Below are 25355 nucleotides of genomic sequence, written 5' to 3' on the forward strand. Positions count from 1 at the left end.
GACTGGATTTTATAAATGGCTTGTTGTCAAGAAGAAGCACTACAATACACTGGTTTGTTTCTTGTGGATTTATTCCAGCAATCTACACATAATTATGACTGACACATGTTGGATGGGTAGGTAAAGGGGGAAGGGGTTTGATAAAACCTGTATTTGTGAAATGGAATGCACTGTTTTGTCAATTTGAAAAATGAAAAAAAAAAAAAAACGAAAAAAAAAAACAAATCATAAAAAGCATTGCTGATTGTAGTCTTTGTATGCAAAATTTTCATCAAAGCTCATTAAGTGGAATATTACCCATGTACCCAAAATAAGATAATATAAATCACAATTACACATTTTAAAATTATAAAAAATTGTTTCAATTGTTCAGCAGGCCTAATGTATCTGATCTGAGATCTGAGGTGGAGTTGAAATTTGGTTTTGAGCTACACGCTCTTCCTCCTTTAAAAGTAACTTCACACTTTTGTGTTGATACTGATTGGTGCACAACTTTGCTCTGCGGTAAGTACAAGTTTACTGAGGAACTTAAAAAGGAAGAGCTTCATAAACAAAAAAGGAAGTTTGCAAAGACAGTTCTTTTTTAGAGCCATTAAACAGGAAACGTTTTCTGATGGACAATTAACAAGGCAAGTTACTCTCCAATTACCTAGTACACTTCAGACATTTAGTTCAATGCAAACTTAAAATGTAGTTAGCATTATAATGACATCTGTTTCTCTCTCTAAGGTTTGACTATGCACATGGAATGATGAGCAACAATCTTCAAATCTTCACCAATGCGTCACCGACCAGCATGTCTGTTATTCCCCAGCAAGACTGCCGGCTGGACAACACCAGCATGCAGGTTCCGCTGGCTATTTTTTACGCACTCTTCTTTCTGTTCGGGTTGGCTGGGAACCTGCTAGCTCTTTGGGTGTTTCTGCGAGTACATCCGAAGAAAAACTCTGTTCGTATTTTCCTCATTAACTTGGCTCTGGCTGACTCACTTCTTGTGATATGCCTGCCTTTCCGTGTGGTGTACCATTCCAACCATGACTTGTGGGTGCTGCCGTCATTTTTGTGCAGGATAGTGGGTAACATCTTTTACATGAACATGTACATTAGTATAGTCTTACTGGGCTTCATAAGCATAGATCGTTACTTGAAGTTCCAGAGGGCATCTTGTAGGCGGTTGTTTCTGCAGAGTCGGTGGAGTGTGCTTCTCTGCTGTATCATCTGGACTGTGTCATTTGCTGCAGTTATACCATATATTGTCCAGACTCCAGAGAATGGAGACTCCAGAGAATCCCATCAGTGCTTCCAATACAAAAAACTGCATGAATCCAAATGGAAAGCCTATTTGAACTTCATCCTCGTGGGTATATTTTGGGTGGTCTATGGTGTGTTGGTAATCTCCTATGGAAGGATCGGAATGAAGCTCCTTACAGCCTCCAGAAAGAAACCAGATTTCCCAAATGCAGCCAAGTACAACAAAACAGCATGGAAATCCTTCTTTGTGCTCTTCCTCTTTACAATATGTTTTGTGCCCTACCACACTGTGAGGGTTTTCTATATCATGTCACAGATGGAAACTGACTCCTCTTGCTACAGGATAAATCTGCTGGATAAAACCAATGAACTAGTTCTGCTACTATCTGCCCTTAATAGCTGTCTGGATCCAGTCATGTATTTTTTGTTGTGTAGTTCTATTCGCAAAGTGGTGCTGAAGTTTATCTGTAATAGCTTCTGTCAGCAAATCACCAGAAGACTGATCAGTTCTAGCGATACTCCACAAGAACAGCAAAATATCAGTTCAGTTTTGTATATAACAGAACCTCAGGACGTCAAAACATCAAAAGCAACAAAGACGGATAATGTGATGCAATGAGAGTTCATTAAACATATGAACGATATCCAAAAGCACAGAAAAGTTAAAGAAAATATAGCTCTATGTTGTGAACAGTAAAAAAGTATATTTGAGGATTTCGTTTTGTTAATAATCAAGAACACTACAAAAAACAAAAAAAAGTATTTTAAAGCATTCTACACAAAAAAATAGTTACCATGGCAACACTTTACAACAAGGTTCAATACTTTACCATGTTGCATCATGAACTAACAATGAAACATTTTTTAAAGCATTTCTGTCAATTTAATGTGTTAATTTACTTAATTAATTATGGAAAAATAATTTAACTCAACTGCCCCGCCCCAGACCTATGTAGGCCATCTTACAAATTTAGCAGTTGATTGGTTGAACATGAAGCAGAGAAATGACTACATTATGTAGCCTATGGAATGCAGTTAGAATGGCCCTAAAATTCAAGGTATCAGGGCAAAACTTTCTTTTTTTGTTTGTCTCATTTATATTTGATGATAAGCCTATAATTAAGAAATATCACACGAGTGCACTTTTTGTTCCGAATAGCACAAGTGCTAATGTGACAATTTTATACATTTACCGTAAATAAATAAATAAATAAGATGTTAATATTGTGTTTTATATAATATTCTGTTTTTGCTACAGTTTGCCTATGAAAATATTCCCTGTAAAGTCAGAGCAGAACTGTTGAGCATCTCTGAGCAACATGGTTTCGTTTCTGAATAAATCTGTTTTGAGTGAATCAATGGGGTGAACCCATGATTCAATGGCTCATTCATAAATGCTGCATCTTTCGAAGGCTACATTCAAAGACTGATTGCGTCACTGCGGTGTGCCGAAGGCTGTTTTAATTGAAAGACTCCTTCAAATGCGGCCTCCAAACTCATCCTTTGTTTTCCTTGAAATGATGGATACAACAGATGTCCTTGCCTCCCCAAAATTCGATCATGATAAAAAAAAACATCAACTTTGCAGCCTTGGAAGGCATGGCGCCAAAGAGAGCCATTTACTTAATTCCTGAATGATTAAATGGCGTACTCATTTAGACATTTACCACCACCTATAGGCAGTTTTAGTTTTTTTACTTAGAGGATAGTTTGCCCAAAAATGAAATTTCAGCTCATTTACATTTACTCATCCTCATGTTTCAAACCTATGTATGACTTACTTTCTTTTCCATAACATAAAAGAAGATATTTTGCAGAATGTTGGTAACCAAACTATTTTTGTCTGTAAATACATCTTAATACCAATTCAGATGCAGCTTCTGGAAATAAGCATGTCCATATAGCCTAAAAGTTTGTGTGTAATAAATTATATGATGAATAAAATAAAATAATTATCTCTAAAGCTACCTTTTGTAATGTCTATTTGAAGCTTTTTTATTTAACAGTTTAAAGGGATCCCCTGGTGTTGAGACTTGTATGGCTTAATATAACATAAACAATGTCTCTTACTGAAATATGTAGTAGAAAACCCATGAAAGATCTAAGTTATTTAAAAAATCTATTTTTTATTTGGACCATGGGCGGTGCCATTTTGTTTGCGTTCTAGGTTGATGACGTAGAATGATTGCACTCCTCAATCAGCTGGCGTTACCCGTTGCTATTTTTACCACAACGCAATTTGAAAATTGTTTCAGAGTTAAACAAAACCAATGAATTGCTTTGTAATTGTACTTAAAACACACTCAAACATACATGTGCACACAAACTCACCTACACAAGTCACAAACAGATCGGCGGGCGGGCACACACACACCTGACAGACTGCGCTGTCTCAATCGAGATGTTGGGCTGCTCAGTCTCCACGACTGGGCTGAATCTGAAATCGACCTCTTTTCCCCCGAAATAGGGCATTATGAAGGGACGGCCATTTGTAGTGTTGTCCGACACCATAGTGGACATGTTTGAGTGCAGTCATTCAGTCTCACATTGCACCGCAATAACGAGTGTACAGCCGATTTACACACAACAGCTGTCCGACTTCACGCACTCGTCTTCATTCACTCCTTCAAGTTGTATTAGTGAACAAAAGTAGCGAATGTTATTTGTCTTAAAAGTGAAAGTTTAAAGATTGAGGTTAATTCACTGATGTGCTCAAACTTTAATGCACAAACCAATCCCATGCATCATCACCAAAACATCCTGCCTCTCTTCCTCACGTTACCCTATCCCACCGTCCTACCTAGATATTTCCCTCTGCTGGTTACATTAGGCATTACAGTTAATCTACTGCATATCAACAGTCTATCTATGATATCAACACAGGGAATAGTGATTGAGGGTTATGTATGCGCGCACGCAGTGCGTGTGTGTGTGTGTGTGTGTTCGTGCCGATCTGTTGAGGTGTGTGTGAGTCTGTGAGAGAGAGAGAGTTTGTGTGCACATGTATGTTTGGGTGCGTGAAGTCGGACAGCTGTTGTGTGTAAATCGGCTGTACACTCGTTATTGCGGTGCAACGTGAGACTGAATGACTGCACTCAAACATGTCCACTATAGTGTCGGACAACACTACAAATGGCCGTCCCTTCAAATAATGCCCTATTTCAGGGTATAGGGGGTCGATTTCAGATTCAGCCCCTGCCGTGGAGACTGAGCAGCCCAACATCTCGATTGAGACAGCGCAGTCTGTCAGGTGTGTGTGTGCCCGCCCGCCGATCTGTTTGTGACTTGTGTAGGTGAGTTTGTGTGCACATGTATGTTTGAGTGTGTTTTAAGTACAATTACAAAGCAATTCATTGGTTTTGTTTAACTCTGAAACAATTTTCGAGTTGCGTTGTGGTAAAAATAGCTACGGGTAACGCCAGCTGATTGAGGAGTTCAACCATTCTACGTCATCAACCTAGAACGCAAACAAAATGGCGCTGCCCATGGTCCAAATATAAAATTGATTTTTTAAATAACGTAGATCTTTCATGGGTTTTCTACTACATAATTCAGTAAGAGACATCATTTATGTTATATTAAGACATACAAGTCTCAACACCAGGGGATCCCTTTAAGAGTTTAAATGATCTTTTGGGGGTAATTTCACAGGCAAATTTGACGAGCAATTAATTTGCAATGAATTATTCGGGACATCATGCAATTCATTACATTACAAAAATGTATTGCTTGACAGCCCTAATTAGTATATATAAAAATGAACATTAACCTAAATTAATGATTGATGTACAAGCTCTTTCTTGTTGGTTCGTACTACTAATGCATCAAGTAATGTTTACAAGTGAACCTTATTGTAAAGCGTTAGGTAATATAAATCCATTTAACTTAAGGTGTTTGTAATTGTTTTAGCATTGCTTCTATAACAAAAAAAAGACCATATAATTCCGATTATTTAATTAAAAACATTTTTTTCAAGACTTTTAAGGTGGGTTTGTAAGCAATGGGCTATAAAATTCCTCAAGTGAATACATACTAGTTTCTGCTTTTGCACAGTGTGTGAGATAAGTGTTTTTATCTGTATGTTATGTGGCTAGAGATTTGACACCGAGTTAATGGGCAGAGATTCACACCCACAGCGACAGACACGCTCCTGGTGTGCAGAGGCATAGAAAATGCCACGCTTGCAGTGTGTATCCAGCCTTAGAGACCTTCAAACATCAAAATGTCATTTAATAATATGTATTTGTGTCAAAATTACATATAAACATCTTTTCCTATTCTATTTTGCCCGGAAATGCTTCAAACACGCATGCAATCAATTTATAACATGCTCACGTTTTTTCGAGCCGCACCTGAGATAAAAAAAGGAAATTTACTTTTGATATTTAATACTTTAAAAAAAGTACTACAACTTTCACTTGTAACAGAGTAATATTTGACCAGTAGTACTTTTAATCAAGTAATGGAGTTGTGTACTTTGTCCACCTCAACAGATGAAACTTTAAGGAAGGGCGGAGTTTTTCACTGTGAAAAAGACTGAAATGTATGCACAAAAAGATTAATTTAAAACAGTCTTATTATAGTTATATACTTATTAATATTAATGATATGATTAAAAATAATATTATCATACTACGGATGAAAGGGAGAAAAACTTGACTCTGTGCAAACTGTGCCACAATCTGCTTTCAGGATGTGGTCAGAAAAGAATTTACAGAGCTCCTAAGCACACCCCAACCACAAACAGCTTACCCTAGCAATATATTCTATGAGTGAAACCTTTGTGAACATGAGTATTAGACAGCGATATAAAAAGGAATAAGCATTATGTCTTTACAAAGTGGCATAACAATCGATCCCTCAGGAGTCAATGATTCAGACAACAATCAAAGGTACTGTACACTAATTTGCATCATTATTCAATGGAGAAGTAAAACTCCAGTCTGAACAACAATAATCTATTTTTTATTTATTTGGCGTATGTTTTGCATGTCTGTGGTGGGTTTGTAGATTAGTTTGTGTATTCCCAACCAATTTTCCACAAACTCAAGAAAAGCTTAAATAATAATGATTTCTGCAATTAGAGTGGCATCATTTTTAATTATTGATCACTAAGAGTAAAAAAGTATTATGTGGCTAAACATGAATTTCCTTGCATTGATAATGGAGTACCAAAGTCAGTGAAATCTGCAAACAAGGCCTTCTAGACCTTTTCTTAGAACTAACCTTTTTTGCAGTTCTTTGCTAAAATAGTCAATAGCATTTAGCTGCAGCCCCGCAGCACATCGGTTTCAGAACCCCAGCCACAGAAACGGAAGTGAGCGGCGCTACCCATACACGTTGTTATCATATGGATTTTAATCAGATCGATGTCTACAATATTTGACAACAATACATTTAGATAAAGTTACTTTTCAATTCATATCCTTGAAGAGAAATGTGCATTTAAGCCAGTGAGATGTGAACAGAAGCAGGAAGGAGAATATGTTGAGTTGTGTGTAATATTTAATGATATTATCATAATATATAATGTAATATCATTATATGGTGGTGAAAGAATATTAAATCTGTAATATTAAATCTTACGAATGAAAACACTTTAATCTTTTTAGGTATTTCTGCAGAAATGCCATGAAATGGGCTTAAGAGTCACAAGTTTTTGGAATTATTTATTTATTTATTTATTTTATTATGTGCCGTTTAAATTCATTCTAAACCTATTATTTTAGAAATATTTTATATAAGATCTATTTGTTTCATTTCTGAGAAACAAAATAATACAAATATATCTATAGTCAAATGGGAAACACTTTACAACATGTTATACATTTATTAATATTTTTAAAATAAAAACTGTGTAGAGTTTTAGCCGGTTACCATGAAGTATAATCTACTGTCTTTGTATTCATTGAGATTAAGCATGATCAATAGGCTATGTTCTAAAATGTTGATCATTGTACGTCATGACGTATATTATAACAGAATATACTGTTATATACTGTATATTATAACAGAATATATATATATATATATATATATATATATATATATATATATATATATATAACAGAAAAGTGACTTTATTTAAAAGTACTGTTGTTAAATATTGTAGACATCAATCCGATCAAAATTCATGTGAAAACTGCTTATATTTGACAAAAGAAAATGACATATACTGCGCAATATATAGCGCAACTATGACTGATTAAGCCCCGCCCCTCACTTCCGGTTCTGTGGATGGGGTTCTGAAACAGCCATGGATTATATATATCAAATACACTGCTGATTAAAAGTTTGGATTTTTTTAAGTATTTATACACACGGAGACTGACATGCTGAGTGAAATGATAACAGAGTTGCTCATTTTCATCCAGATGTAAGAAATTGTGAGTTCCCTGTATTTATTCTCTCTTTATTTCTGTAGCACCTGTATGATACAACCCGAAGAAAGCCATAGAACCATTTTGCCTTGGCTCTATCTCGTTTTGGCCGTCCTGGGCCTTCTAACCAATGGAACGGTCTTGGTGGACCTTTGGAGATCAGAGAGGACACCTACTGTCATCTTTACTTTGAACATAATTGTATCAGACCTGCTGATGTGCTGCAGTTTTTTCTTCAGAATAGCCTACTACAAAGAGAGCCTCAATTGGCTGTCTGGAACTACAGCCTGCAATGCAGTAGAGCTGATAATTGTTTCTTGCTTCTACATTAACCTCTATTGCAACATGAGCTTTCTTTTGTGGACCAGCATCAACCGCTATGCTACGGTGGTAAAACCAGATTACGTGTTCTTTCAGATCTTTAAACATACTCGGTCTAGTTGGATCCTCTGCTTTTCTACCTGGTTGGTTATCATCACAGTTGTCGGCACTAGCCTGGGACTTAAACTGGGCCTACAATTCAAAGGGACTTGCTTTGACCAAGTTGTCAACAGTTACATTCTCTATCAAGATCAATTCAAAACTATCCACTGTGTAGGTGTGTCAGGATTCTTCTTCATATTATGCTTGATGTTGGTCAGCTACAGCCTGCTCGTTTTCCATCTGCAAAAGGTGAGGGGAGCTAGATTTGGACCTGGAGGAAGTCTAAAGGTTCGCAGGAAGATCCTGGCCTCGGTCATAATGTTTGTCCTCTGCTTCCTACCCTACCATGTGCAAAGGATCATCTTATTAACATCAGAGAAAGAAAACTGCCAGGCGGAGTTCAGGATAAAAATGGGCACCATCTTTATTGCAGCTCTCAGCTGTTGCCTGCATCCCATCCTCCAGCTGGTGTTTCGTTTGCGCTGCTGTCGGGCAAATCGCAACACCAGGGTCAAGCCCAAACATGACACCTCCAAGAGCCTGGACACTCCTCAGATACATACTATACATGTGACCGAAAACATTGAAGCACCAAAGAAAAATGAAACCGAAAATGGAAACTGAAAAATGGTTTAAATTTCCTGTGTGATACTTTTGACTGTGAAACATGCTAACCTCATGGAGCTGTGTTATCACAACCCTTTCTAATGGACAGAAGCAAAACTTGTTACATGGGTACCTCCACATACTTTTTTCACAGTATACTGTATATATACATCCTAAAACTGTCCTTGTTGGCTATGGCGGAGCATCATTCTGATTAGCAATGGCAACTAAACTTATTATTCAGTAAAGATGAAATTAGTAAAATTCTGCTACGTGCTTTTGTATTTATTAATGTATAGCAATAAATACTATAGGCACACAATATGCTTTGCATGGTCAAAAATGCACCCATAAAGTAAATAAATATAAGTGTCAATGTGATTTTAGCACTTGTTTTGAATAGTCTTTCAACTGCAATGTGTCTATTCAACCCCAAGAGGTCATGAGGGAACCATTAAAAATCCTTGAAAGGTATTTCTGTAAGAAGGCCCTTTACAGTAGAGCTTTGAGGCTAAAGGTTCTACCACAACAGATACAGTATATGACAGTTAAAAACTAGAAGTTTCACAAAAAGCTCAGATGATACCAAAATATCTTGTCCAAATATTACACCTGAATGTGATGCAAATTATTTGAACAATTCTATAAAAAATTTACTTCACCAGCAATGATTAAATAATAAAAAACAGCTTTTACAGACTCACAACAGAAGTTCTACAATCAAAGAACAGTGTTAGAGAAACCCCGCAAAAGAGAACTGAGCGTACATCATTCATGCTCAGACTGTCACTTCCTTTACACAGCTAGTCTAGGGAGGTGGTCCAAACAAAGCAGTTGACAGAAGGCTCTTACACACATCAGTGACTGCATATATAGAGGGGTAAGTGTATTAAATAGCTTATAGTATGTATTATATTGTTACGCTAACATTACTACACAGAAAAGTAATTCACAATTATTTGACTAATTATTTGTTTGAATTACTTTTCCTTTAATAATTAAAAATATATCCAATGTTTCTAATAATCTATTTAGCATAGCAAATTAACATGAATTATTTAAGCCTCAGTTTTACTATGTCCATGACCACACAAAAACGTAAAGTAAAAGCAATGAGTTTTTAATTTGAATAACTTTACAGCACAAATATTGAGACAAAGATTTTTAAATGTACTGCTGGATCGTGCCACTAACTATGACACCAGATATGGGTGCAGGACACTACAGTTCATTAATGTAAGTGAGGATAGTAAAATAAAGTAAACTGTGACATCATAATGTTATTCCTACAGTGGACTACCAGTTAAATGAATAAAGATTTGGGACCAGCATTATTATTATTCTCTCTCTCTCTCTCTCTCTCTCTCTCTCTCTCTCTCTCTCTCTCTCTCTCTCTCTCTCTCTCTCTCTCTCTCTCTCTCTCTCTCTCCCTCTCTCCTCCCATTACTGTTATGTTGGCAAAAAAAATGCTATAGTGCTAGGGTGACAAAAATACTGACATGTGAAAGTGGTTTATCAGCTTCTGCAATTGGGTACAATATTTACAGGAATGCAAGTGACTTCCAACGTTCCTTCTGTAAATACAGAAGATGTGAAGCAAAAGTTAATCATTAAAATCATCCTTTTCAATTACTGTTCATTTTTTTGCAATGATTTAACCATTTAATTTTTTTCTTCATCAGCTATTGGGAATCTTTTTCTTTTTCCGAGAGCTCAATGGCAAACAGTTCACATGCTAAAAACATTTCTTACCTGTGCCAAACATCCACTACAAGTGTAGTTTTGCCCATTGTCTACTCCATCATGTCTTTTACCGGCCTGCCTGGGAATGCTATTTCTCTTTGGGTGTTCAAGAGCAAGATTGCCATCAAAACATCAACCCACATCTATCTGATAAATCTAGGGATCTCAAACTTGTTGCTCTGCCTCACCATGCCATTCCAGGCTGCATACTACTCGCTTGGGACCACATGGGACCAACACAACACCATGTGCCAAATGGCAATAAATGGTCTAACTCCAGTGATCCATATCAACATCTGCCTTGGCGTGATGATACTGAGCTGGGTGGCGCTCAGTCGCTTTGCCTCACTAATTCAACATTCCCATGCGGACCGCCCAAGCCGGTGGCTCAAAGTTCTACCTGGAGCTTTCTTTTGTCGAAAACGGCAAGCAAAACTGGCCTACACACTGTGCCTAATCACCTGGGCTATTGTGGCCATAGCTGTCTCATCCTTTGTGGTGCTGTACTCGATCAGGGAGGCTGGAATTGTGGAGTATCGTGACGGAGATGAAGTGTGTTACAGTGTAGCAGTGGAGGTTGGAGGGAAAGGATCTCACGTTTTCACACTAGTGTCCGTTTCATTGTTCTTCATCTTTTTCCTGTTGGTCTTAAGCGCCTACATGGCAGTAATCAGGCACATCTGGAGGTCCAAGAGAAGCGCGATAATCTCTGACAGGCAACGAGTCTATGCAAGAGTCTTTCGGAATATCGTTGTCATTAAGGTTGTGCTGGTGGTCTGTCTATTGCCATATCACATCTATAAAGCCATCTTCATTCATATTGTAAACGAGCATATTTGGCCTGAACCAGCCACAACAGACGATTGCCATCCACTGTCCATGCACGTGGAGGTAAAGAGCATCCTCCTCTGTTTAGCATCTCTACGATGTAGCACAGACCCCATCATGTACTTCTTGCTGGACAAGACGTTTCGTAACCATGCGCTTAGCCTGCTGAGATTACGCGCTAACGCAAATGACAGTCAGTCATCGAAGTCTAATGTGGGACAGTTATCTCAGGGAACAATAGGGTGTCGTTAGACATTACTTGAGAGGATACTGTATGCTGAAACAAAGGAGTCTCATTGTGAGAGATGTTCCCTCACAGCTGAACAATGAGTGGCTGCACACACCAAAGAGAAAGGAAAGTGAATGGGCATCTCTTCAACTGGATTACTTCTGCATGTCCATTGTTCTTCAGTATGGACCTGAAGCTGTGAGAACCCTTGTATGGAATTACAGAGTGCAGAGAAATACTTTCTAATAGAGGATATGTGGGCAGACACAGTGTAACCCAATGCAAACAAGTAATATTATAAGTTGCAGTTCCTGTAAAAATCACCAGATATTTGTAAAAGCGACTACAAATCCTTTGATGCTTTCGTTCCCACATCAGTTGCTTGAATTACCTCGTTTAGCGTTAAAGAGACCAAAAAAAAAAAAGAAAGAGAAAATTCTAACATCATTTACTCAGCTTAATGTCATTCTAAACCTGATTGACTTTCTTTGCTCTGTGGTAGACAAACGAAGATATTTTGAAACGGGTCTAAAGTTGGAATAAAATAAAATAAATTACATTTTTTTAAATGCATGTTATTGATAATGATTCATACATGCATGTTTTTGGTGAATGATTCATCCATGCATATGTTTTACTTTTATATCAAAAAATGTACCTGATATTTTTTATTCAAAATGTCTTAGCTCGATCTTCTGGTGAAACAACATCTCTGGTGACATATGCCAGACTTATCGAATCATTTAATCCGCTTAAACTCCATCCCTACAGTAAAATCGACTACAGACCCGCATTCAGACCTGAAGAAGAACGTCATTAAGGTTTGACATTAACGACATTGGGATGAGTAAATGACAGCAGAATTCTTTTGAGTGAGTGTGTGTGTGTGTGTGTGTGTGTGTGTGTGTGTGTGTGTGTTTGTGTGTGTATTATTCCTTAAAGGGTTACTTCAGCGATTAGCATATGGCTTTGTATCAGTAGAAACCCTGGAGAATATTCAAATTATTGTGCTTTCCCCCCTCATATCTCCCTGAGATAAGAGATTTATGCATTTTATTTCTGGAAAAATTCCTCCTATGATGCAAAATGATGATTTTTGCATCATAGGAGGAATGTTTGCCCAGAGGCTAAAGACTACAGCCAGCAGAGGGAGCCATTTCCGCATGTTTTGAATCCGCCATTGGGGGATGGGAGATAACACTCAGCTTGCAGGGAGAGCTCAGCTTGCAGCTACAGGATCATTTAAACGGAGCTATAGTGAGCAATGTAAGTCTTTTAACTTCTCAAATTCATTTCTATGAAAGTTAAGCTTGCAAAGGCATGAACTGAAACGCGCCAGATTAAACTCGAGTTGTGAATGTATGCCGCGAGTGTAGTCGCGATTACCTCAGCTCTCATCACTCGTGCAGTTAGTGCTCAGTGCTGTGAGACTCGCGCGGTGACTCATTGTATTGAACACACACGTTCAGTTTTTAATTGTAGTGTCTTCTCTAACTCAGTCACTGTAATGAAGTTGGTGGCATTGGGAATGGCCTCACAGGGCAGCAAAGCATTCTGGGAATTGTAGTCTTTCATCCCCATGGGACAAAAATAAATTTTCTGTCTTTTCTCAGTCTAGAAGGCACCAAATTCAAAAATAATTTCACATTTCTACTGCATTGATGACCCAGTTTAAATACAGATTCATCTTCCCAGCGCTGAAGTACCCCTTTAAATGTGATTTCTTGTACATTTACAGCATGCCACATTTACTTTAAATGACTGTACTCACATTTAGTTATTGTTAAAGTTATTGTTACAGAACTTGTCAATGCAGGACAACTTGTTTCTTTCTTTGTTACATTACATATACCTGTTTTCCTGTTTTCATTTGCATGCTGGTTATTGTGTAAGTGTGATGACGAGCTTCCCATTAGTTGTGCAAACAGAGAATGTGAACTTTTTTTGCACCACACTCATATGAATATGTCATAGGTAATGATGCATGATGGACTAGATATCAATCTATGATTCCAACGGACGCAGTATTAAAAGTCATTACTTTACAGACAGTAAATATTCAATTGTCTCTATTTTTGCTTTTGTGCTGCCAGTGATTTCAACAAGATATCTGGCTCCCTAATGCATTCTGTCATTTTGATCTGGAAAATCTAAGGCAAAATGTATGCTTGGTATATATGTAATGTAATTTTGCTTGGTCTAGCACTGTATCAATGGTGCATATACTAAACATACAAAATATTGTTTTATAAAGAGCCATGTATATTTTGCTTGGTCTAGCACTGTATCAATGGTGCATATACTAAACATACAAAATATTGTTTTATAAAGAGCCATGTATATTTTGCTTGGTCTAGCACTGTATCAATGGTGCATATGCTAAACATAAAAAAAATTTTTTTTATAAAGAGCCATGTTAAAGGGGTCATATGATGCAATTTCTGGCTTCCTTTATCCTATTTTTGGTTATGTAGCGGTTTGTGCATGTATTAGATTTGCAGTTACAAAGCTCATTCTCAAACATAAAGAGATTGTCTTTTTAAATGTTAAGCCACACCTTCCTATTCACACTGTAGTATTTTTGTCGCTGGCGCCGCCATGTTGTGGAGAAGCTGTGATTTGCATTGATAAAGCTTTGTTTGGCCTTTGAAAAGAGGGGGCAATTAGAAAACAGGTCTAAGCTTTAGTTACAACACTGTGGAATATTTGGGTTGTACTGTTCTGGAACAGTGTGCTGCGCATTAGATTTCTAGCACCTGGGAGAGCACAGACTGTTTCTATGTCTTTACATTTGTTATCATAGAAACGGCAAACTTACCAATCTGATACTTTCTGGTCCCGTCGCGCTGGCAACGTTGATCGATCAGTTTGGTTATCTGCATCATCCGGATCAGATTTGGGCTCGAATTGATAATGTAGGACCGATATTTTCATTCGTCAATACTGCTTTGCTTTGGAAGCTAATGTTCCAAATATGGTAAGAAGACTGACATTTCCGTCAGGCGCATTGGAATTCGGACCAAACGATGCACTGGATCGCTGGCCAATCAGAGCACACTGCGCTTTTCAGAACGTTGAGCTTGGTAAATATCGACGTGTTTTAGAAATGAGGGGCATAGAGGAGCAACAATATATAGGCAAAGATTGTATGGGCAAAGATTATCAAAAAAAAAAAAACACTGCAAAAACTTCTACAAAGGTCTACAAAGGTCAGGAAATGCTCAGCAGAGACAGGCTTTTCTTGACATTCTAAAAAGCACTGTTAAGTTCCTGCCTTATACAAAAAAGCTGAAGTGACCAAGAAGTGGCATTTGATGCAAAAGAAGCTTCCTGTTTCCTAATAATGTGTAAAAAGTTTGGTTTCTGTAGAGTCACACCATTATAGATTAAGACAAACCAAAGACGGTTAAATTGCGTAAATTGATACACTGACCTCAGCCATCAAGATCATCTCTGTTCTAATAATATCTGATTGCCATGTAGCTGGTAATGGTAGATTTGTATTTCTCTGAGGCATCACATTATGAAGGCGTGATTTTATCTTGCAAATCACACATATAAAGCCAATACTTATACTTTACTCTTCTAAAGTTACTAAAGTAGTATTTGCATTTATTGTTAACACAGTAATTAAACCAGTGATTAAGTCTGATCAATACCCACTAACCCAATATTATCATTTATGTAGCAAAACATATTTTGAGCAGTAAAAATAAATGCAGCTTTTGAAAAGTGTTGTTTTAACTTTTATGGTTTATATTCAAGTTAAAGCCATTTCATGTCTGCCAAATCCAACTATTGATAATAAAGTTGTAAAAAACATCCATATTTCTTTAATATAAACCAAATGTACTAACTTTATAACAGCTTTTATTAAGAGCAGCACATCTGTGAGTGTGTTTAATCTTCATATTTTCATCTATAGACTGTGAGTTTAACTGCACTGCATTTAGATCTTAAGCAACGGATCGTCATCACCCTATATTAGTTCCATATTTAATTTCCTCCTAATGACAGTTGCAGGCTGTTTATGAGAAAAGAGAACTCTTTAAATCAGTTTATGGCTATGTTTGGAATTTTAAATGGCATGCATGTCATTAAACTCAAAGACATGTCAGTGTGTAAAAGAGTGGTTTGCTAGTCATCTGAAGCACTGAGACACCACTGAGCTTACCTTCACATCCCGGTGAATGACGTTGTTGTCATGGCAGTACCGTAACGCCTCTAGGATCTGTCTCATGTAGTGACTAAAGGAATAGAAAAGAGGGTGGGAAAGAGAGAAACCCATATTAACCTGAATTGAAAGTATAGTGGAAACTAGGTTTGAACTATATAATGGTGAGTAATTGACAGAATCTTCTCCTTTGGGGGAACTATCCTTTATAACATAGAGATAACAGTCTACAACTTTAAGGAGAGCATAGGAACAGGAAACGGATGAAACTGCCCTTAAAGCTGTTTACCTGGCTACTGCCTCACTGTAAACAAAACCAGCATCTGCTCTCTTCACAATCTCAAAGCAGAGATCTGCTCCATCCATACTGAAAGACAGAACAAGATAGGAATCTCATCAGCAATGTTAAGTCAAATACTTGCAGTGGCACTATCAGTTCTGAGGACCATTTATTACTTTATAGGAAATCAATACAAATCTTTAAGATACTAGTAAAAATCAATTTGGTCTGTGTCTAACCTGAAATGTAATTTGCCCTATATCCCACCATAGCTCAGCTCTATACGTTAAACAGACACATTTATTGCAAAACTTGTTTCAAGTGTGATTTTTACCTCTAAAAGGCAAAACCAGAGCAGCATACTGGTAGCTGCCCATTATCTCTGTGGACAAACTGTACTGTAAGTTGTGGACTGAGTCAACTGTGGCCAATCTCAGAAATGAACACTTTTCTGATTGGAAATTTTCCCAATGCTTTAACACCAAGACCATGATGGTGTGGTTTCCAGGGGGCAGCAGAGCTCTAGAAGCTCCTGCTTTTGTGTCGGCTCGGGTCTCTGAGGCCTTTAAAAGAAAATCCCTTGAGAGGCAGCTGCGCTTCTCCAGATAAGAACTCACACTGCATGAAAGTTATTTGAGAAAAGCTCTGCACTTCAGATAAGCATATGAGCATTTAGCATTTGAGGAATTAAAAAGCTCACCCTAGTCCACAAAACTGCTGAGAGAGCAACAGACACAGGCTCCTCTGGACAGAAAACAATAAGTTCATGTCTTGTTTTGAGATGCTTTTTAGAGTTCACTGACCAACCCTCATTACAATAGAGTGGTGACATCACTGTGAAGCCCAAAACCCAGAACCAATTTAGCATTTTAGCACTTCTGCTTCCACTGTCCACTAGTCAATGTTTTTTTTTTAAATAGGACTTAGGTTAAATGGTTGAAATAAGGTCTAGCGATGAATATGAGCTCAAGACACTATCACACTTTATAAAATATAAATATACATAAAATACATCACTCATATTTTTTTAAGCTGTTACATGTCTTGAAAAAGGCGGTTTTATTACTATAAAGTGGCTGAATGAGACTACAGAGGCTGTTGGGCAGATTAAATGTCAACATACACCGAAAAGCTAAACTCAGTCCACTTTAACAACCTATGCTTATAATTGTGCTCTTCAAAATATTTTAACTCAAACTTTCTGGGAATATGTTGTTTTTTTTTAAACTGAAAGTGTTGTCGGAAGCTTAGTGGTGCTGACACCAAAGTCATGTCACCGCGGTGTAGTTAGTCTATAGCCTATCTTTAGCTTTTTACTTCTGGCAACTGAATTTAGGCTTCACAATTCATAAAAAATGTGTTCATCAGTGAAAATGATCTTGATGGACAGACCGTGTAAGTATCATTAACTTTTGTTGACTACAAAGGATGTAGTTTGCTATAATCGGATACATCCTATTGGGGTTTTGCATAGACTGTAAAAGGGTTTTGGTCGAGGGAACCAGTGTGTTGCTAACTGCCTATTGGCTTACAAAGTGACCTCCCAAATGCAACACTAAATAACCTACTTTCACACCCTAAACCAAACAGATGTGTTGACTCATTTTGACTCTGAAGTGTTAAAATAAACAAAAAGACGGAATTGCATTTCTGTGTGCATAAATAAATATGTTAACCTTGTCAATGTTATGTTCCTCAATGCTATATATCCAACATTTAAATTCATGTTTGATTTCATTTGGGAGTTTAAGTGAATAAAGAATGAATGGAATAGGAACACAAGTGCAGATTTTCTCAGAATGAAGGACTTACAACTCAAACACCATGTAGAGCATGCCATCAGAGCTGTAGGTCTCCAGAAGCTCCACTATGTGAGGATGTTTCAGCATGTGACAGATGCTCGCTTCCCTCTTCAGGTCTACAGAAAGACAAAGAGGCGAATTTCAGTTTCAAATCAAGTCATTTTCAGGAAATGCAATTTGTATAAACCAATTTATTATTTTTAGCAAAATTATCCAATGGTTTGGTAACAGTGCTAAATGTAACCATGATGAATGATCTTATTTCCATGTTTATTATTATCTGTAATATCTCATTTTAATACAAAAAGTCAATCTCAGCAACATGTTCTTGATCTCATCCACATCTTTCACTAAAAAACTAGTTTAATTTATATGCTAACATGAAGCAAGTTTTTCCACAATTAGACATCTGTGGGAGAACTGCATACAGTCAATCACACACGCACACACATACCGCTGCTCTTCTCATCTGTAATTAAAACCATTGGCATTCAAGAATAACACAGCCATAAGAAAACTGTGAAAACTGTTGTTTTACACAGCAATTGATTTGTGTGAATCCATTCAAGACAGGCTGAGAAAGCAATGCATGATAAAAGTATTTTGCATGTGTGAACCTTTGCATGGATTTCCTCAGAGTATAATGCACATCTCCCATGATAAAAATAACTTTAAAGGTGCTTTTAAGTGCTAAGATCTCAGTCACACTTCCACTTCTTAATTTCCACGTACACATACAAACGTATCTTACACTTTGATCAAGGAACTACCATGGATATTATACATATTTTAAAATATTTTTTGTCACCTCAGAGTTATGCTGTGCAACCAATGTGCAGAAGATGAAACCGGAAATTACATCATTGAGAGGATCCCTAAAGGCATTCATGACAAGGTTAATAAATCTGAATACGATTCATTTAAAACTAAAAGATTTCACAGCAAATTCCACTATCAAGCATTCGGAGAGCTACAAAAGCAACAAATAAATGCTTTGTGTCATAATCTGCATGAAATTAGCATGTCAGAGCATGCTTTATTTCTATACATTTTGTCATTCTTTAGTAAGTATTTAAAAGCTAAAACATCAATGTTCTGGCTCAAGTTCAACCAGCACCAAAACAAATAACTGTATTTTGTTTTATAGAGACAGAGCAGATAGAACAGGAAATGAGCATCTCAGCCATCAAATGTGTGCAAACCACAAAGCTGTGTATCAGAATAACAGTAGGCATCATAATATGTGCATGCAAGTTCCTCTATCTTTCCTGAAACTCCTCTGAAGTTCTTTCAAACTTCCTCCCTAGAGGAAAGTCCTTCCCCCTTTCCTGATCTGTTTCATCAGCTCTGACCCAATTGGCAAACCGTAGCCTTCAGGAGTAGGGAAATACCTCTTACTTTATATAGTTACGCATTACAGGGCAGCTCCAGTACACAGACCGGAAACCACGTCAGATACCATATATTGTGAGAGGTCGGCATGTTACAACAAAATCAAGACCACTCTCATAATAATCAACCCAAGTTACCCATCACTGCAAACCTTCAACTGATGGGTGTTCTGTTTCTATGACTGACATGCTAACATTTAAAATCAACATCTGCTCAGTTGAGGAACCTCTTCCCAGTCAACAAAAAGTAATAGTAGTACTAGCCTATCCTAGAGACCCAACATCGATCAGGCAGACCAGCCCAGATGCTTGTAACTGATAAGCCATAAAACAGACACTCCTTTGAGTTATATATACAGACTACAGCAGGATCGTCTTTATATAAACCATCAACCAGACATTAGAGATGAGACTTTGAATTATGAGCCAAAGGAGTAAAAGTACTTTTTCGAGGGAAAAAATTAGGCCATAATAAAAGCCATAAAATAATTGTCATATTTGCGTTATCCTCGGTTTCCGTTAGCAGCCGCTGAGTGAACGCACAGAGTAACATCATAACATATATTTAAACACATTTAAATGTATCTGATATGATAAACAGAGTTGTGTTAGTTTATACTCATGACCAGAAAAGCAGAAATGGCAAGGGCGACTGTGTCCTGTCATAATAAAAGTCCCTGTTGCTCAACAATCGCTCCAGCGGCCTTGCTCAGTTCCTTCAACACTCGGTCCTGCTCTGCTTCATTCTACAGTAATGATAACAATTACGTACTTGAACATGATTTCTACCTGAGTCCTATCCTGATTATTTTCCACCGGCTGTGAGGTGGAAACCACATGTCCCAAGACTCTGAGCTCAAACTTGGCATCATCAAACTACAACTTTTTTTGAATAGGGGACTTCAATTGGAAAGAGCAACGGAGTAAGTGACGTATGTTGAGCAACGCATAGTAGTAGTGGGAAGTTTGGATCATTTTACAGGCTCAGATCTTTGAATCTCGGTGTTGTGGGCAGGGCTAAGTTCGGCTGGCATCCAGGCTAGCAAATCACACTGAAGACTGGAGTAATGATGCTGAAAATTCTGCTTTGCCATTACAGAAACAAATGACATTTTACAATATATTAAATAATATCTATTTTAAATTGTCACAATGTTTCACAATATTACTGTTCTACTGTAATAAATAAGAGACTTAATTAGAAAACATAAAAAAGAAAGGTACTTATTACTGTACATGTGTAATTAGTATAACCTAGTCTTTATTTTTATTTAGAAAATATATTGTAGATTCCTAGTGCTCACACATTTTTAATTCAAAATCACCAAAAGGTACAATCTCTTGAAGCTTCTTATACAACTGTACATTGTCTCACAAAAAACAATATTTACCTTCACCTTATTTGGCCAATTGATTCTAAAGTTTCAATTGTATTAAGGTTAACCAAAATGTTGTGTTCATGCAGTTAAATACCTAAATGGCGCAGGCCATTGTGCAGCACCTCTTCCATCTGCTCCAGGTGTTTAAAGCCTGTGTTTCAAAGGTGGGGTGCTTAGGGAATTAAGGGAAAATCTGGGACACTCATGAGGAGCCGGTGTGCAGCTTTATTATGATGAAACGGCAATCTGAGATGCAACTCGATTATTTGAGGAGGAAAATCTTTCAAATCAGAGGCTGAGATTTTCTCACAGAGAAGAGGCAGCTGGGTTTGGATGTTTGGCTCGACATTCCCACACAGTCCGGATAGTCTATCTCTATCAAGCTTCCATTTAGGGAGCCTCCCCTGGGACATTCCCACGAGTACCGGTGTCTACAAGCGACCAAATTTCTCACAACACACTCTGCAGCACATAGCCTACATATGACTCTCAGTGAAGTACAGAAGATTTTACGGGTTCTCTGGTCAGGGCTAACTGAGATGCAGTACTTTTTCTCAGGTTGGCTGGCTCCAGCAGTAAGGAGAGCAGGGGCTGTGCTGACGGCAGACATCCAGCACCAGAACAATCCCTCTCATCTGACAGATAAACACAGACACACTCACACTGCTGACCTTCTGCTGCCCCCCGTACTCAGGTGCACTTTATCTTACACTATGCACTGTGTGTGTGTGAGCATGAAGGTTTTGAGGTGATGTGAAGCGGATTATGACAAACCTCTGGTCTGGTTCGAACAAGTGCCTTAACACTGAACCGCAGTGCTAATACAGATGACAGAAATTCAGATCTGCCTGAAAATTTCTCATTTTCCTGTTCCCTGCTCTTTTCCTTATAATTTTGACTCCATTCTCTACAACATAGTGAAAATTAGTAGGGATGGGCAACAGTGGTCGAGTACTCGAGTACTCGAACGTGACAACGACGATCGATCATGATAATGATCGCCCTGACTTTAAAAAATATATTTGTATATTTCTCGGATTGGTTATTGTGGCATTTTGCAAGGTAACTGAGGTCTGATTGGTTAGCATTAGACAGCACGCCTTCCAGACCGCGAAATAAAGTGAAACTAAAGCGTGCAGTGATGCCTGAAGCACTGTGAATGATCATGAAATACAGTGCAAGATGTGCGGCAGCCAATCTGTCACATACACAGCATTACAACGAGAACATGATTGTCATATAATTCTCCAGGCTTTACTTTCCCGTGTATCAGCTGTTAAAGGAAATCCACAGCAAGAGTGTGGTCAAGCTCATCTGCGCATCTGCGTCCTTTTCCACAGATGCAAGTTGTAAGATTACTTGTTTAATACTTGATTATATGTTGTCTATATCAGATTAATCTCATATAGGACGACATTTGTTTGAGTTTAATAACCAGCTAGCAAAGCGCTGCCATTTTTTCAGCTGGCGTTCATTCTCTTCAGCCCAAATGCGAACAGCCCGACATTATCAACTCTGAGTTATTTGAGACGGTCATATTATTTTTAGATAGGCTATTTCTTTTTCAAAATCATTGATGATATTAATAATGCAGCAGCGTTACTCATTTTTAACTGTAGATCTGTTTTAAAGTTGTTTCTCATGGATTCGAAAACACGCAGTGATGCTGTAGGCTACTCACTTTGATCATGAAAAATAAAATGATGTGCAGCGCCCAATCTTTCATGAAGCCTACAAAGAATTATAATGAGAACACAATAATAGTGTTGTAAATTATCTGTGGTTTCGTTGCCCATGTATTAGCGTTGTTGTTAAGGGAAGAGCGCATTCAAAATGAGTTTCGTTTTCAAGCCTTTAAAACACTAGCATGGCCAAGTTCACGTGCGCATTTGCGTCCTTTTGAGCAGATGTAAATTGTAAGAGGCATATATCTGATTAATCTCATATAGGATGCATTTGACTGAGTTTATCAATTCCGCTAGCAAAGCTCTGCAGGGTGGTGTATTCACAGTTTCAGCTCAAATACAATGCCCGATATCATTGACTGGATTATTTGATATGGTTATTTAGTTTCAAAGACATTATGCATCATAATCTAGCAGTTATTTTTTTACAGTCATATGTTCATATTTGCATAGACATCTCATGTTTTTGTCAGCATACAAAAACATGAGGTTTTCGTAACTGTCATGGACATTTAAGACTGAGATGCCCCGTCCCCACATAAGCCCCACCCATGGTTAATCGATTACTCGTTTTTGAGACCTATCGATGATTGAAATGAAAAATTGACAAAAATGCCCATACCTAAAAATTTGTGGTCAAAACTTCTAAAACACACACACACACACACACACACACACACACACACACACACACACACACACACACACACACACACACACACACACACACATACATATACACATACATACACATATATATATACATATATATATATATATATATTTATATATATACACACATATAATATATATATATATATATATATATATATATATATATATATATATATATATATATATATAAAACTGAAAGGACTGGATGTGCAATGAGGTAGAAATAGCGTATACGTAGCCTATGGCATGCAGAACGAGCTATTCTTTCTGTTGAATAGAGTATCATAAATGAGTGCCCCATCATTCTAAAATTATCCTTTCACTCTCAGCATCTGTGAAGTGGAGCAGGACAATGTCCCACCAGTCCTTGTTCAAGATTTTCATCCACAGATGATTTTTGGCTGCGAGGAGAGGCAGATTTAAAGCGTGATAAATACAAGCAGCTTGGCACAATGGTTCATATGCTCATTGTCTCCAAATTATGACCAGAAATATGGGGATAATATAGTAGCATTATTCCAAACAAATATATTGTTATCCACAAATAAATGTAAAGTGATTCACAAAAAATAAATAATTTCACAAATCAATAGAATGAGATCCACAAATGCAGGAGTTTGACAAAAAAATTATTAGATTCACAAATAAACCCTCATACAGAAATAGATATATATTATGTCTGCTGCATAAAACAAATAAAGAACCAATGTAGGAGAATTCTGCGAGGTTATGTGACAACAACAGGAAACTTAGCAAATGTGCGCATGTCAAAAAATGTATTCCAAATTAAAGCTTGTGACATATATATACGCGCACATCAACTCAAGCATTGATATAAACACTACAATCAGATTCATCAATCGGAATTAATTCAGTCCGATTGAAACAAAAGTTGTGCATGTAACAAAAAGAAAAGGATAAAAATTGTGCCTCACATCATACAGGTCTGGAACAAAAGAAATATGAATAAATTATCACATTTTCTTCCTTGGGTGAAATACTCATTTAATTATTATGCACTACCATTACCATTTTGCAGTCATGTTACATGCACAAAGCCACTTGAAGTGGGATGATAAAAAATCATGACACATTTATGCGTAAATAGCATCAATGCGTTCTGTGATATTAATATGCGTTAAGTGTAAAGTACCATTTGTGCTAACAACACCATTAAAACATTTTGTAGTTAAATAAATGTCTCATAAATGTGTTTTTTTGTGGCAAAGATCCATTCAGGTTTGTTACAAAGTATTTTTACAACAAAACTGTGTGTCAGAGATCTCATTCAGATATTCTGGGGGTATTCCACCAGGGAAAGATATTCTGCATATTAACCATTTGAATGTTTTGGAGAATGTGCTTCTCTTTTAACTGCATTAACATTTAATGTCCTTCTGCTGCAATATAGCACATATGAGACATAGAGGCACAGAGGAGAATATGGAAACAATCAGTCACCCTGACGCAGTAAATAAAGAGGACTGAGAAAAACGCAAGCAATCGGCCCATTTATAGGGCAAAGAATGGGGAAAAAAATGAACGTATATCACTCTATGAAGATAAGCAGGCAAATCAACCTGTGCACACAAAATTACATTAGTCTGTGAAACACACAGGGTACCTGCTGAAGAATGAGCACCATCACTCACACAGCGCCATAACTAATAAAGGAGTGAAATATTCTCACAATCACTCTGGCAATTTATAACCACAGGAAAGACCTTCAATTCAATGGCAACCAAGAAGCCGCTCTGTACTTCTCTCTCGCTCTATAAAGAATGAAGTGTATGGAAATCTCTTTAAAGGCAGATGAAAGTTCTGAAGGTTGCAGAGAGTGCATGAGAGCAAATATCCTACACCTCAGGATGTGGACTTCTACAGCATATCAATTGAAAAGGGAAAAAAAGGAAAAAAAAAATTCTGATCACCAATTAATCTGAGTGACACTTTCACTAACGGTGACAAAACAAAGTTGCGAGATATGTGAAATATGTAAAATACGCAAGCAATTCTAATTTTATATGCTGGCAATATAAAATTATGCAATATCATGACTACTGTAATAATTTTAATGTGCTTTGATATGGCCATTAAGTTTAAGACTTGTTAGACTAGTATTGTGATCTTATCTTGCAACTTGTGAGAACGAGACTGCTAGGTTTTTTTTTAACTTATATTTCAGTAGCAAAATAGGAATTAGAATTAGACATTCATCTCAGATTCATTTCTGTGAATTGGTTCAGTGAAACTGCTTAAGTGAATACACACACACACACACACACACACACACACACACACACACACACACACACACACACACACACACACACACACACACACACACACACACACACACACACACACACACACACACACACACACAGAGTATATTTTGTCACTATTATAATTCTCAAGCCAAATCAAAGACACAACCAAAGTGTACCAGATGTAGTTATAAAAGGAAAGAGCGAGGGAGAGAAAGAGATACAGATAGATCATTTCTGCC

At 37.3% G+C, this 25355-nt stretch overlaps 4 protein-coding genes across 21 annotated transcripts in view; 3 read left to right on the forward strand and 1 right to left on the reverse strand.

Annotated features, from left to right (window-relative positions):
* caska (calcium/calmodulin-dependent serine protein kinase a) overlaps positions 1–25355 on the reverse strand; it is a 180938-nt gene that overhangs the window by 43836 nt on the left and 111747 nt on the right. For all 18 annotated transcript variants that reach the window (XM_067444088.1, XM_067444096.1, XM_067444097.1 and 15 more), the window contains exons 3-5: positions 17727–17832; positions 15924–16001; positions 15635–15707 (exon numbers count right to left, since the gene is read on the reverse strand). In XM_067444088.1, coding sequence (XP_067300189.1) covers positions 15635–15707; positions 15924–16001; positions 17727–17832 — 257 coding nt within the window. The remainder of the gene's footprint in view (positions 1–15634; positions 15708–15923; positions 16002–17726; positions 17833–25355) is intronic.
* On the forward strand, positions 736–2976 carry LOC137076126 (probable G-protein coupled receptor 34). Its single transcript, XM_067445065.1, has one exon. The coding sequence runs from the start codon at positions 749–751 to the stop codon at positions 1868–1870; it is 1122 nt and encodes a 373-aa protein (XP_067301166.1). The 5' UTR covers positions 736–748; the 3' UTR covers positions 1871–2976.
* On the forward strand, positions 5977–9272 carry gpr82 (G protein-coupled receptor 82). The gene is made up of 2 exons (XM_067445068.1): positions 5977–6143; positions 7676–9272. Exons 1-2 carry the CDS (start codon positions 6079–6081, stop codon positions 8676–8678), a joined length of 1068 nt encoding a protein of 355 aa, XP_067301169.1. The 5' UTR covers positions 5977–6078; the 3' UTR covers positions 8679–9272.
* On the forward strand, positions 9471–13788 carry LOC137076127 (probable G-protein coupled receptor 82). Its single transcript, XM_067445066.1, has 2 exons — positions 9471–9540; positions 10343–13788. Exon 2 carries the CDS (start codon positions 10377–10379, stop codon positions 11481–11483), a length of 1107 nt encoding a protein of 368 aa, XP_067301167.1. The 5' UTR covers positions 9471–9540; positions 10343–10376; the 3' UTR covers positions 11484–13788.

This window comes from Pseudorasbora parva, chromosome 5 (genome assembly GCF_024679245.1).
Source record: "Pseudorasbora parva isolate DD20220531a chromosome 5, ASM2467924v1, whole genome shotgun sequence".
NCBI lineage: Eukaryota > Metazoa > Chordata > Actinopteri > Cypriniformes > Gobionidae > Pseudorasbora > Pseudorasbora parva.